A 14,266-nucleotide genomic window follows, 5' to 3' on the forward strand; every position below is an offset into this window, starting at 1 on the left:
TCTGATGCAACACCTGTGTCTGCACAGGAGCGGTTTCAGGTGGGTGCCAGTGACAGCAGGAGCAGCCGGAGCTGCTCAACAAGTGTCTGCTGAACAGATGAGGATTTGAGCAGCGTGTGGGTGGTACGTGTCCCTGCACTGATGGCCTTAGCTGTCAATCAACCACAGCCATGAAGTGCAGGCACATTGTTGAGGCCGAGGAAGGAGCAGGAAACCATGGTTGTACCTGACACACAATAGGCACGAAGCCTCATTTTCTAGAGGGTACAGAATACCACCTTCGCCCCAGGACATCATCCCCTCGTGGTCCTCTGACCAGACAGCTACTGGCACACACACGGTGAGCTGTGTGACTCAGCCTGAGGCTGCCACTGCCCCAGGAGAGGTCCCCCCTCCCCCCATCAGGCGTGTGCTGGCTCCATGCCCTTCACACACACAGGAAATGCTCAGGAGGTCGTTCAGGTTGTCACCTGTGCCCAAATGCCTGGGGAATCTCATGTTTACCTCCCAAGCAACTCCCGATAGTGGAAACCAAGCAGGCAGACTGAAAAATTAAAACAAGCCACTAAGTAATGCCTGGAAGCCCAAGGATCTTCTCACAGCCTCTTGCCGAGCATGTATGTGTGTGTTCACATGTGGGTGCATGTATGCACATGCGAATGTATTTTTGGACACCTGTGGACATGTGTATGTGGTATTCCTGGGTGTGCAGGTATGCATGAGTGCCTATATCTGTTCTCAGTATACATATGTATGTTCACAGGAGCATTACTGAACATGTGCAAATTACACTCACAGGTGTGAGTATATACACGTGCACACACGGATGTGTGCATTTGTGAATACATTGTGTGTGTGCATCTGCATGTGTGGGCACATGAACAAGTGTAAGTTATGTTCACATGTGTGTGTGTGTGTGTATACATGTATGTTTCCTGGGTATGCACATATATGTGTATATGTATGTGTGTGTGTGTGTGCGCGTGCGCGCGCTCCTGTTTGGATTAAAGCCTGTTGCACACTGGTTACAGTCACCTTCAGATGCTTGGCCACTCCCACAAGCCATTTCCTTGGTGAGTACAGCCAACCAGGGAGGAGGCACCAGAGCACACAGATGACAGGGTGTGGCACTGATCACGAGGGACATACAGTTCCCACTGGGAAAAAGTCAGACAGACACGAGAACATTCTGTACTCCTCCGTGGGCACACAGTGTCTGCAGCTTCTCTGCTTCCTGTGGCTACTTGTTGCTGCCGCTGTGTACTGCAGCCCGAGGCTCATGGGAAGAAGACAGACGTGGCTAGAGGAGACAGCAGTGGGAAGATTGGCAGAGACACAGCTCAAACGGGACCTTGTCTCTACATTGTGTCCTCTTAGCTCATGCCATTAATTGGCACATCTGTCACTCACAGACACCACGGACAGGGGACAGATTTTCATCATGGCCATCTGGGGTCCTGGAAACCCCCCCCCCAGGTGCTCACACCCACATGGACACAACTCTTGCTTCCGGTAGCTCTGGAGCCAGCATTGGGTAAGACCCTGACCTCTAACCCGTTTGCCCGCTGAAGAGAGGAGGCTCAGAGAGGTTGGGTGGTGAGTAAACCAGTGTCAACCAGCTGGGAGGGATCAGGGTCCCCAGGGCCTGTTGAGTCAAAGGCTATGCTGTCCTCTGGGGATGAGGGGTACTTCTGTGTCCTGGACGCTGTCTAGATTCTTAGCCTCAGACACATACATGAGAGATTCATCCTAGCAGATGCCAACCAGAAGCCTCGTGGGGACCTTTAGCTATTCCCTAACAGGCCTCTGATGGGGACCCCCACACCCACCCAGTACCCTGAGTCTGAGGAAGGAGGCGTCACAGAGGAAGTAGCTCTGAGCCCTGTGCAAGCAGCTGCAGGAGTGTCACCCAGAACCACCCCAAACCAGAAATTACCTCAACATCTGCTATAACTCCTTCCTCTCAGGACTGGGGAAACTGAGGCAGGAGGGCCTGTGATCACTCTGCTCGTGTGCTGTCAGAATATTTATCTTATGAGCCCCAGGATTTTTTTTTCCCAGTAGAGGCTCTCCCTAGGGGCTTTAAGTGTGACCTGATCCAGCCAGTCCACTGCTAAGAACCCTCCAGGGTGATGGCTGCCCCACACCCCAGGATGTGGGAGAGGAACCACGCCCATTTTTAATCAAGATCCAAACATAGGCTCTCTAGGATGTGTGAGGAACACAGCATCTGAGAGAAATGGGCTGGGGGCAGAGACAGGCTAGTAGGCCCAATAGGCCTCTAGAGCCATCAGAGTGACACCTTTCATGCCTACAGATGGAGCTATCCCTCCCTTGTGTGGGCTGAAGAATACAGAGCCTGCCAGATGGAAAGAACTTAATGTCCTAGAACACGGCTCGGCGCTATCAATGATGAAGCATCGCGTGTGTAAACCACTAGGGCGAGCACAGAGACCCGCATGTGGACCCATCCCTTCACCTCTGCCGCTCCTGGCCATCCTGGATTGTTTACCCCTAGGAACCTGACAGGCAGGAGACTCTTGTGGCTTTCGGATTGGCGGCCACTTGCCTGGGCACACTCCTCTTATGCAGACCCCGTTTAGACCCTGGCTTAACCATCTCTAACCACCCAAGCCCCACTTGGCCTCCATGAAATAGCTCTGTGGTCTTCACGGGCACCTCCATGCTGGCTCTCCCTTCCTCGCTGCCCCTTGTTTATTGTTCTCCACGGTGTAGGGGAGGGAAGGTCACCAACCCATGCGGGGACAGCACTGATCAAGCGAGGATGCAGCTTCAGGAAGAATTGGCCACAGGGCGGGGACATTTTGGCCTCCTTCGTAGGGGCAAGATGGCCGTGTCTACATTGGCAATGTGGCCTCTGGAGATTTACAGGGTCCCTTCTGGGGGTTGTGTGCCCCAGGGCAGTGGGATTTGGGGCAGGGATGATGAGCTCTTTGGGCAGATGCTATGAGGACCCAGGCTTACTTGCACCCCCCTCCCCCATTTTAAGTGGATAGATTCATAGAACCCTCTGCTCTGGATTTCCATAGGACCCATCAATGAGGCTGTGTGGTTTCCTCCCTTCAAGGTGTGGTACCCCAGGGCAAAGCGCAGCCCCCACTCACCCTCTGGACCTTCTCCCTGCCTGGCCTGGTGCATAGCAGGCATGTAGCTAGTGCCAGCTTGTGGGTGAGGCTCAGGCAATGACAGTGGAGGACCTGGGCTGAGAAGGTGTTGCCCTCACTGGGAAAATGTCTGGTACATGCCCCACTGACCACACTGGGGCACCTGGGTTATGGAGCCTGTTACACCCTGGGAATCAAAACCTGGACTCGGGTTCCTGTCACCTTGGGGCCAAACTGTGGAGCTGATCTCTTTCCACCATATAAATGTGGCACCCTCCCCCAAGCTGCACTGTTTCCAATGACATTAGCACCCCCACCTCCCAAGGGCTGTGACGGTTCACACCACACATCCAGCCTGGGCTGCCCAAAGCCAGTTAAGATGCTTCCTCTTACTGCTGCCAGGGGATCTGATTCCACCAGCCTCAGCTGTCACAGGTATGTTCCAGTCCCCACTGCTTGTGGGCCAGGAAGGCTGGACTCTGTGCCTACCGACTCCACCCGGCTCACAGTTGCTGGCCACAGCAAGAGGCCTGAGCCTCAGACAAGGACACGGGCAAGACTCCTCAGCCACACGGCAACTTGTGCTCACCGGAGAACCTGCGGCCAGTGGCAATGGAGCCCAATGAAAACCTAACTGACTGAACATATAGAAACACCCTGATCACACACGTGTGCGCACACACTCAAGTTCAATATTCCGACATGGATAGGCCTAAGGGGGCCGCTATTGGAGGGGGGTGAAGGCAGGGGAAACATCAGTGTTTGGACCACGGTACAACTCACGGCCCCAAATCCCTCTGGCCGGGATTAACCAGGGTAGCTTAGTGTTGGTCACCTCAGTCCACACCGAGTCTCTTCTCAGAAGTCACCGGCCCCAGAGAGAACTATTGCTTGCAGACAGGTGGCTCAGAGCCCCGTTCTTGCACCCTGTCCCCGGACCCTGAGTTTGCTCCTAGTCTCAGAAGTTCACGGAAGGGGGTTCTGGGCACAGGTGGTATTTCCTCTTTTGTTACCACGCCACTGCCCCAGCTCTCCCTGGTGTCTTGGTTGAAGCTGCTCTTGGAGGCTGCACCAGGTGCTCTGGGTCTAGCCTCCTCCATCCTGAGGCACAGCAAAAGGGTTTTCTGGAGAGAGTGGAAGAAAGAAGCGTTAGCGTGAGGAAAAAGCCAAGATCGTATGGCATTTGTACTCTGGATACGAGAAAGTCTGTGACACTGCGGTTTCACGGGATACTAGAGCTCCTGGCCCGTGCAGTAAGATAAGAAAATCAATCGGAGTGTCAGACTTGTATACAAAATCCTGAATCCCAATTAATGGTATAAATCTATCTGGAAAAACCCAACAGAGCCAGCAGGCTGCTTATTAAAACAGGGATTGCAGAGGTAAGCACAGTCCTCACTCTTTAACTCATCAGATCAACTAAGAAGGCCAACGACATTCATCTCCCACAGCTTGAGTCAATATCTTGGCTTGAAACAGGTCCAGTGAACACGTGTCATTGAACATAATTTTTTTTTTTAAATACCCTTTAGCCTTCCAAAGTACTTCAATTTGGGTGAACATACATCCTTGTGTGATGAGCTAACAAAAAAAATCCCATTGATGCCTCTTGGACTCAAACCTTTGGATGGGTCTCAAACCATGGCTTTGGGTCAGATAAAGTCATGAAAAGAAACCCAAGACTTGCCTGGACCTGGGATGAGACAGAAGACAAGAGAGGCCTGAAGACGGAGGACTGAGGGCCCTGGGCTGAGCCAGGTCGCAGGCAGGACAACAGGGAGCAGGGACAAACTCATCTATGCCTGCGCCACAGATCACCATGCCAAGGACAACTAGCCAAGGCCAGTGAACTGGCTCAATGGTAAAAGTCCCAAGCCTGATACCTCAGGGAAAGGGAGAATCAACTCTCAAAAGTTATCCTCTGACCCTCACACATGACTGCAATGTATACACACACACACACACACACACACACACATGAAATAATGAAATCAATGTAATTTAACCTCCCCCCACCACCACAAACGACAACATAAAAACAGCTACCCAATTGCAGATCCCTGTCTTCTCAGAGACCTTTGCAGATGAGGGTAACCACATGATGGGGTGACTGGAACAGAGAAGTCAAAGTCTACCCAGTTACGAGAGGGCCAAGGTGATAAGCTGTTTCTTTATCCTGAACTTCCAGGGCCTAGAATGGCAACCAGCACACAGTAGAACTCAATAAATATTTGTTAAATGCATGAATGAACTAAGCAGTTTAGAGGCTGCGCAACAGAATCATCTTTCAAGCATGAGGTCAGCAGAAAGATTTTCTTGATATGTATTTGAATTACTATCACCGTGAACCCTTCTTAAAAAAATCACCAGCAGACAGCCTCGGGCACATGAGTGGGCACAGAGAAGGCTCCCGTTCTAGGAGCATGTTTGAAAAAGCCCAAGGGTTCTGACAAGAACACAAGAGAACAGGAATGAAAACAGGGAAGTGGTATAAATAACAGATCGTAGGAGGGATGGGGTGAGGAGGAGGCGGTTTAGATAAACGAGGTCTGACTCATTTAGAGTTGGGGGTCTGAAGGATTCTTCAGAAGTATAAGTCAAATGGAAGTATGAAAATGCTTAGGACAAAGGAGAATGGTGATCGGGAGACAACAGGAGAGGAAGGCTAAGTCAGCGAGTACTGACTTTGTTGTGGGGAGAAAAGAAATACCGTATCAAGAAATAAACAATTAAGCCTATCACATCCCATTATAATTATGGAGGTAACCATGGTATCCAAACACAGCTTTCCGAGTGATCAGAAGACATTTACACGGAAAATAAAACAAAGAAAACCCAGGCCATATGGGGGAAATTGACAGCCCCCACCAAAGCTATAAACGCGAAAAATGTATCATAAACCAGGACGACAGAAATGGGGCTGAGTGTGTTTGCTGCAGCAGTAGACATTAATGAGCCGTACGAACTAGCTAAAAAAGAAAAAGATGCTTAGTGGGGATTGCAGAGACATTTCACTTCAGGCCAAGTGACTCAGAAAGGCCCACACTTCAAGCCGCTGGAGCCAGGCTTCAGAATGGTCAGATGGTAAGGTCTGTGTGCTCTACTGCATTTCAGAAGAAAGTGTGCATGGTGATACACAGTTGCAAACCAGGAGGAACTGAGGGTCATGGTGGAAACCCCAGACAAAGGTGAAGTTGGGTTTAACTCAGAGCCCTGCTGAATGCTTTCCTGATGCACAGTCCTGGGGTCCATCCTTGGCACTGAATCAACTGGGTGTGGCGGGAATTCTAGGCTACCTAAAACAAAATGGAGGTGTGTCGGGGAAAGAGGCAGAGAGAATAAGAGAAGCAAGGGCAGTTGTGAGGACGGTAGGGCCAGTGACCACCAAAGTCCAACACTGGTGGATCCCTGTGCACAGTGCAACATAGCCTTGGTATTTGCTTCATATGAACAGTTGGGAAAGAGAGGCAAATGGACTATCATCGGTACCCCCCAGTTCTCCTCTCTCCACGATACATGGAGTGGCCAAAATGTACATAAGGGAATCCCTCTCCGCTCTCTCTCTCACACACACACCCCTCACACAAGCGTATATTAAATGGGATCTACTCTTTATTCAAATGTTGAAAAAGTGTCTAAATTTCCAAAAGCAGAATTAAAACATTATCTGTTCATAATACAACAGAATTTAAACGAACAACACAAGTCATGTATAAGAGGTGCAAGCAGCGCACACTTACAATCTCAGCTTTCAAAACACAGTTTAAGGCCAGCCTGGGCTACACAGCAAGACTCAAACAAACAAACAACGGGACCTTAGCTGGTACAGTACTTGCCGTACAGGCATAGGAACCTGAGTTCAGAGCCCCAGCACCCACGTAAAAAACTAGGTGTCATGGCACACTCTTATAACCGAGGAGACAGGCTCTGCTCGCTGGCCATCCAGTCTAGCCAAATGGGTGAGCTCCAGGTTCAGTGAGAGACTTTGTCTCAAACAGTAAGGTGGAAAGTGACTAGGGAAGATGCATGGTGTTATCCCACAGCCTCCACATGCACGTGCACACACATGTATACATATATATATATATATATATATGTATATATATATATATATATATGAACACACACCCCAGAGAAAAACAACAAAACAAAATAAAGACTACTGCTGAAAACATTATAAACTCTTTAAAATAATCCCTGAGTCAAAAAGTGTGAGGGGGCTGGAGAGCAGGCTCAGTGGTTAAGAGCATCGGCTGCTCTTCTAGAGGTCCTGAGTTCAATTCCCAGCACCCACATGGTGGCTCACAACCATCTCTAATAGGATCTGATGCCTTTTTATGGTGTGTCTGAAGATAACAACAGTGTACTTATACATGAGTTAAATAAAGAAATCTTTTTTTTAAAAAAATGAACAAGAGAGAGTGAAGAATAAAAATTGTAAAACTTCAGGCAAGAAAAGTGGGAGTTTCAAAAGTGGTCAAAAGTGAAGATAACATCTCCAAATCTGAGTGGTGCAGCCAAGGCTGCACCGAAAGGTGGTTTCATAGCCTCAGAAAAGCCCTTCAGAAACATGAAAACACAAGTGGATCACCAGACTCAGACAGGACAAAAAGCAAACAAAAGAAACAAAACTGAGGAAGTCACAAGAAGCAAGAAAGAGATTGAAAAACATCAGCCCAAAGATGAAGCTCATAAGCAAATCCAGCTGTTGGTTCTTGGAGAGCAATGGACCATGGAAACAGCTGGGGTTTCCAACACAGCAGAAGTGAGGAGAGACAAAAGGGAAGATTTAGCTGGCAAAGGAGGACTGTATGCTTCCTGTCCAACTCCATCCTCTAACTAGACTGGCTCTCTAGAGACCTGCACGCTGCTAAATCTGTGGTCATCAATTACCAACCCCGGTACTGGCCTAGTGGTGCCGCCTCCATGATGCCTCCTGGTCTTGCATCCTCCTGGCCTTTCTGCTGATCATTCCTGGTTTCTGAGGCCACCGCTGCCCAGGTCCCTGATGGCCAACCTTCCCAGACACCTTCATCTCAGACTGTATTTCCAGTCACCTTCAGCCTCGGTGTTTTCTAAGGACTTCTAACACCACCTACATGGTACTGTTCTAGTTTGTTTTCTACTGTAGTAGACTCCATAACCAAGATCAACTTGGAGAGGAAAGAGTTTATTCTAGTTTACGGTTACAGTTCCCCATGGAGTGAAGCCAAGGCAGGAACTCAAGGCAGGTGTTTGAGAAAGAAAGAACGCTGCTCAGTGGCCACTCCAGGCTCACCTCCAGCTACTTTCCTTAATCAGATCATGGCCCCTTGCCTAGGAAAGATACCGCCCACAGTGGGCGGGGCCCTCCTACACCAATAGATAATCAAGAAAATGCTGCACAGACATGCCCACGAGCCAATCTGATGGAGGCAATTCTTCAGCCGACCTTCCTTCTTCCTGGGTATGTCAAGTCAACAAATCAACCACTGCAGGCTAATATTATTTTTCCTGTTTCAGTGACTGTGAGAAGTAAAACATGAAAATGGACCATCTTGATTATGGGATCAGCTACACATGATTAAGAAATACTGGGCCTGCTAACACCTGTTCATCTACCTTCCCCACTCAGGCTAAAAATTTAGAGTAAAAAAATTGCTAACCGCCAAGCTTGCCTAATGACTCAAAGATGCAACTAAGCTGTGTACCCCATAGGCTTTGAAATAACCAGGGTGTAGGATGTACAGATAAAGCCACGTGCCAGCTTTGTGGGTGACCGATGGTGACATGTGCCAGTGTTCCCTGATTACTCAGCCAGTGAGGAAAAGGAGGAAGGGCATGGGTTGGGGGCTAAAGAAACAGTCCTTTGCTGCCCAACTTTATAAAGTTGAAATAAACTAACCCTCTTTGCTATTCAGTCACTAGTGCTTATTGCAAGTGGGGTTCCCCGTTCCCCACGGTGACCAAATTCCTGAAAAGAAGCAACTTAGAACATGGCAGATTTATCTGGGTCTCTGGTACGGTTCATCATGGCGGAGAAGGTCATGGCAGATGGAACAAGCTCTGTGGGCTGCAGCCCACAGGAGCAGGAACCTTGTGGCTCAGCTCTGGGAGGATCCAGAGGCAGACGGCAGACAGGAAATGGAGGCCAACCCCAGTTACCCACTTCCACTGAGACTCTGTCTCTTGAGGTTAGTGTTTGAATGGGAGATGAGTGAAGGGAGAAGGGCTTGTCACTGTGGCCAGCCATGTCCCTCCTACAGAGCCTTGGGGATGGGAGATCACCTCTGCTGAACGTCTCTGAGCTGGGACCTTGGTCTCTTGCCTTCAGAACCCGCTGGGGCTGACACTCATCCCTTTCTGTGTGTCATGGTTAACGCGCACTGTGGACTTCACAGACTCTCAAATGACCTAGGAGACAAACCAAGGAGCCTGTCTGTGGAAGTTTCTAAATGAGCTACATTGAGGTGGGAAGATCTGTCCTAAATGTGGGTGGCACGATTCTATGAGTGGGGTCCTAGGTGATTAAAAAGCAAAGGTAAGATGAACAGGAGCTGCCTTTCCCCCTTTTTCCTTACCAGATATGGTCTAACCAGCCATCTAACACTCCCACAGCCATGCCTTTCTCACTATGATGGAATGAACCCTTCCATTCTGAAGTGGTGTTTGTCAGTTTGTCACAGCATTGAGCAAACTGATACAGTGCCCCTGATTGCCACCCCCTCACCTGGAGCCCTAACTGCCCTGGCTTGCTGAGTCCTGTCTTAGGGCCTCCTGGTCCCCATGTCATGTGATCTGCCATTATCAGTCACACTCCACACAGGATACACACGCCATCGCTCAGTATGCTCTGCCCATTTCCCCCCAACGGTACCTGTTGGCTGCCACGGTTAAACCATAACTCCTCCTTCTTTCACTCAGCTCAGGCTGCTCTCTCTGTGGCAGCTGCTTCCCTGCTGATAGAGACACAGGCCATTTACACTGTGTCTCTCCTTAAGCCGAGCTTGGTGCTGGTTTGGCAACACTGAAACCCCCAGGGCCATGATGTTACCCAGCACATATAGAGCACAGATTAACTTGAGTGACCCAAACAACCAACCAACCAAACCAACCAAACAACCAACCAACTAGCCAACCAACCAACTAAACCAACCAACCAAATCAACCATCCAACTAACCAACCAACCAAAGAAACCAACCAACCAACCAAACCAACCAACTAACCAACCCAACCAAACCAAACAACCAAACCAAACAACCAACCAAACCAACCAACAAACCATCCAAATCAACCAACCAACCAACCAACCAACCAAACCAACCAAACCAACCAAACCAACCAACCAACCAACCAACCAAACCAACCAACCAACCAACCAACCAAACCAACCAAACCAACCAACCAACCATCCAAATCAACCAACCAACTAACCAACCAACCAACCAACCAACCAATCAAACCAACCAACCAACCAACCAACCAACCAACCCAACCAACCAACCAACCAACCAAGAGGGCCAGACCCAAGAGACAATGTTCTAGTCACCCCAGCTTTATCAGAAAGCCACCATGACATAACTGTCTTTCTGGGAAAGAGGCAATATGAAAGCTTGTCAAAGGCAAAGGCATCTGCAGTTGGCGGTGGGCGGATCAGAGCCCAGACTACCGGGAGAGGCCTATTTCTTCACAATCCCTCACTCACTGGACAGGCCAAGTTCAGAGAGGGCGCTCAATTTCCATGGCAGCTGGAAGGATCTGCACCCATGGGACAGATGCTTGTGTCCTGATCCAGATGCCACTCAGTCCCTCCAGTCACCCATAGGGTAAGAAGAGACCTCACAAGGTCATCTGTGCAGCAACAGGGGCCACAACTGAAGGCTGTGCCAGCTCAGAGGCATTGACTCCCACACCAGGGGTGGTGGGGACTGAACCAGAAACCAGAGTAGCTGGGTTGCAGAGGTCCAGAGGCTGCAGGTCCAGGTCTGGTTGTAAACATCTTGGTCTCCTTCCCAAGGGATTGACAGTGACCTGCACGCATTGATACAGGCTGAGTGAGACCTCAGCAGGGAGGGCTCAGCCTCCTCTTGGATCTCCCCTCCCCCTGGTTTCCAGGCATCTTACTCTTATCATGACCCACAGCAAACTCCTCCCTGTCCCTCTAAAGTTAAACTTGCTCCTTCCTCCCTCCATTCTGGCTTCTCTAATCTCTGCAGCCCCAGCCCCACCCCTGTCATTCATCTCCAGGTACAATCCATTGCCAGGCTCACTGAGCTCACCTTCAAAACTGTCCAAACATACCAGGGCCACTTTACTTCTTCAGCATCTGGGTACCACTGCCTCAGGGCCTCTGGTCTCTCTATGTGGACTGCTGGCCTGGCCATTGATGCAGGACTCGATTTTCATCAGCCTCAGGCTCCAGTACAGACAGCTAGCTCTCTCTGCCTGTCTCTCTCTCTCTCTTTTCCTCTTTGTCTGGCTCACGATTTTTTTTATGTATTTCTTTCTTTTTCTAATTTATTCTTCTCTCATATATCACATCCTGGCTTCAGTTTCCCCTCCTGCCTCTCCTCCCAGCCCCTCCCTGCCCCCCACCTCCTCTCTCCCCCAAATCTACCCCTCCTCTCTTTCCCTTCAGAAAAGGACAGACTTCTCAGGGATGTCAACTGAACATGCATGTCAATTACGTTAAGACAAGGCACACAGCCCCTCATGTCAAGGCTGGATGAGGCAACCCAATAGGAGGAAAAGGGTCCTGAGAACAGGCAATAGAGTCAGAGACAACCCTCTGCTTCCACTGTTAGGAGTCCACAAGAACACCAAGCTACACAACCATAGCATAGATGCAGAGGACCTAGGTCAGACCCATACCTGCTCCCTCCCTGATTCTCGCTCAGTTCAGTCCCTATGAGCCTTGCTGAGTTGATTCTGTGGGTCTCGTTCTCCTGGTGTCCTCGACCCCTCTGGCTCCTACAATCCTTCCTCCCCCTCTTCTGCAGGATTCCCTGAGCTCTGTCTAATGTTTAGCTGTGGGTCTTTGCATCTGCCCCACTCAGTTTCTGGATGAAGCCTCTCTGATGATCATGCTAGGCTCTGGTCTATGGGCATAGTGGAGTATCTGCTGGGCATTAGCCACAGCAGAGACCATGCGTGTTAGGATGCCTGGCCTTGCCCTAACTTTCTGGAAGGAATGCTCATAGTGATCACAGCTGGTCACACGGAGCCCAGGATGAAGAAACTGTCCCCGACTGGTTGCTGGCTCCTGTCCCACAGCAGTGCCTGTTCACTATATGTCTTGCTGGCTCCCAAACCCCCACTAGCTCCAGCCCCAGAAGAACTAGGGCCAGTGGCAGCCACACTCATTCACTCGGGGCTGATGCCACAGTCTCCCACATGACTTTTGGAAGCCCATCATAATAGTATCTTCTGTAGCCCGTTGGAGCTGGAGCTGGGATCATGGGACTAAGTCATAAGTCACTGCCTCCCTCCAGGACTCTGAGCTGAGACAGAGCACAAGGGCCCCAAACAGGATCAGGGGATTCCTTGCTATGAAGTGGTAGCATTGAAAATTGGGTCCTGGGAGACCTGGCCTGGTCCTCAGCTCAGTGGGGCCTGATCAGGACGTTGGTTGATGCTGGGGGATGGGTGGTTAGGGAACAGCCTGGTTAAAAACATCCAGAAAGCCATAGCTGACCTGGTAGGAAAGACAACAGCCACTACAGACCTTGACTCTAGGTGAAGGTCCCCGGACTCCATCCCAGGGCCCAGGGATTCTAGAATATTCTGAGGAAGGCAAGTTAGGGCCAGAAAGTGTTGGCTAGGCTAGGCCTTCTCGAAGTGCTCTCCCCTGTGCTCCCCATCCTCAATATCCCACTTTCAAATTGTACTAGGAAAGGACTTGGGCTCTGAGGGGACAGTTGATTCGCCCAGGCTTAATGTCCAGCCAATGCTAGGGTTTGGAGTCTGGCCTGTGCCGCTAACCACTGAGCAACACAGCCTCCAATCTGCACCTGAGCCAGGCAAGGGGCGGGGGGCGAGAGAGGAGAAGCTGTGCAGCTGGCAGGCAGGGTAGGCCAGCGTCTGCAGCCTGGTTGAAATGAGATAGAGCACCTGGCAATTTGAATAGTAATGAACGCTTCCAGAAAGCCGGGCGAGTCTGGAACAATAACAGCGAAGGAGAGATGAAAGCCTTCTGCCTAACTGCAGGTGAAGTGTGGACGCGGCTCCCGGGATGACAACAGCTCATAGCCACTTAGCGCCGGCTGGATGCCGGGCCAGGGCAGGACCGTGACACATTTCCTGGGGTGTTCTCCCAGCAACCCTACAGTTGGGACAACTTTAAGCACATTTTACAAGGGAGCAGAAGGCAGGGATGCTGAGAGAGCTACAGGGTGCTGACGGCAGATGCAGTCCCAGGGCACAATGGCAGCCTGGGCAGCAGATGTGGTCCTGACAAGTGGCAGGTCTCCAGTAGGGGGCGCTATCCATGCAATGACGCAAAAGGCACTCAGATGCCACTGGCTCTCACTGGGACTGGGTGAGGGTGTGAGCAGGCCGGCACACACCCTTAAACTGCAGGAGAGCTGAGCATACACCCACCCTGACGGCCACACCCTGGCCTGTGCTGCTAAGCAGGGCCTCTAAGCAGGTTCCTGCTCCCACCCCTGAGAGCTGTGATTCTGCCTTGAAGTCAGGGAACTTGCTGCTGGGATTCTGTTCAGGATCCTAACAAGAGGCGTGGCCAGTCGAGCACAACCGGGATAATGTTAGAGAGGAAAGGTCTCAGATGCAGTTAGGGCACTGGATGCTCTTGCAGAGGACTCTGATTTGATTCCCAGTACCTCCATGGAAGTTCACAATTGCCTGTAACTCCAATTCTGGGGTGTCCGACTCCCTCTTCTGGCCTAAACAAGAAACAGCTTTGCAAGTAGTACTCAGACTTAGGCTAAGCACCCACACATAAAATTTAAATTTTTTTTTAAAGAAAGGAAACAGAAAGAGAGGTCAGACGGCAGCTGCCATGGGTAGGGAGGGCTGTGGGCAGTGAGGGCGGGCGCCTCAAGACATCCCTTACAGCCTCCTGAAGGAGTAGGAGTATCAACTTAATATTCATGTCAGGTGTGCCATGGCTCTGGGGTATCTCAGTTCTGGAGTCCCTGGG

At 50.5% G+C, this 14,266-nt stretch overlaps 1 protein-coding gene across 1 annotated transcript in view; it reads right to left on the bottom strand.

Moving 5' to 3' along the window:
* Nucleotides 1-1,004: 1,004 nt before the first annotated feature.
* Nucleotides 1,005-14,266, bottom strand: part of Shisal1 (shisa like 1) — a 64,865-nt gene continuing 51,603 nt past the window's right edge. The window contains exon 5 of the mRNA XM_052160752.1: nucleotides 1,005-4,249. Within this exon, the coding sequence (XP_052016712.1) occupies nucleotide 4,249 (1 nt within the window). The 3' untranslated portion in view covers nucleotides 1,005-4,248. The remainder of the gene's footprint in view (nucleotides 4,250-14,266) is intronic.

Source organism: Apodemus sylvaticus, chromosome 17, assembly GCF_947179515.1.
Source record: "Apodemus sylvaticus chromosome 17, mApoSyl1.1, whole genome shotgun sequence".
Taxonomy (NCBI): domain Eukaryota; kingdom Metazoa; phylum Chordata; class Mammalia; order Rodentia; family Muridae; genus Apodemus; species Apodemus sylvaticus.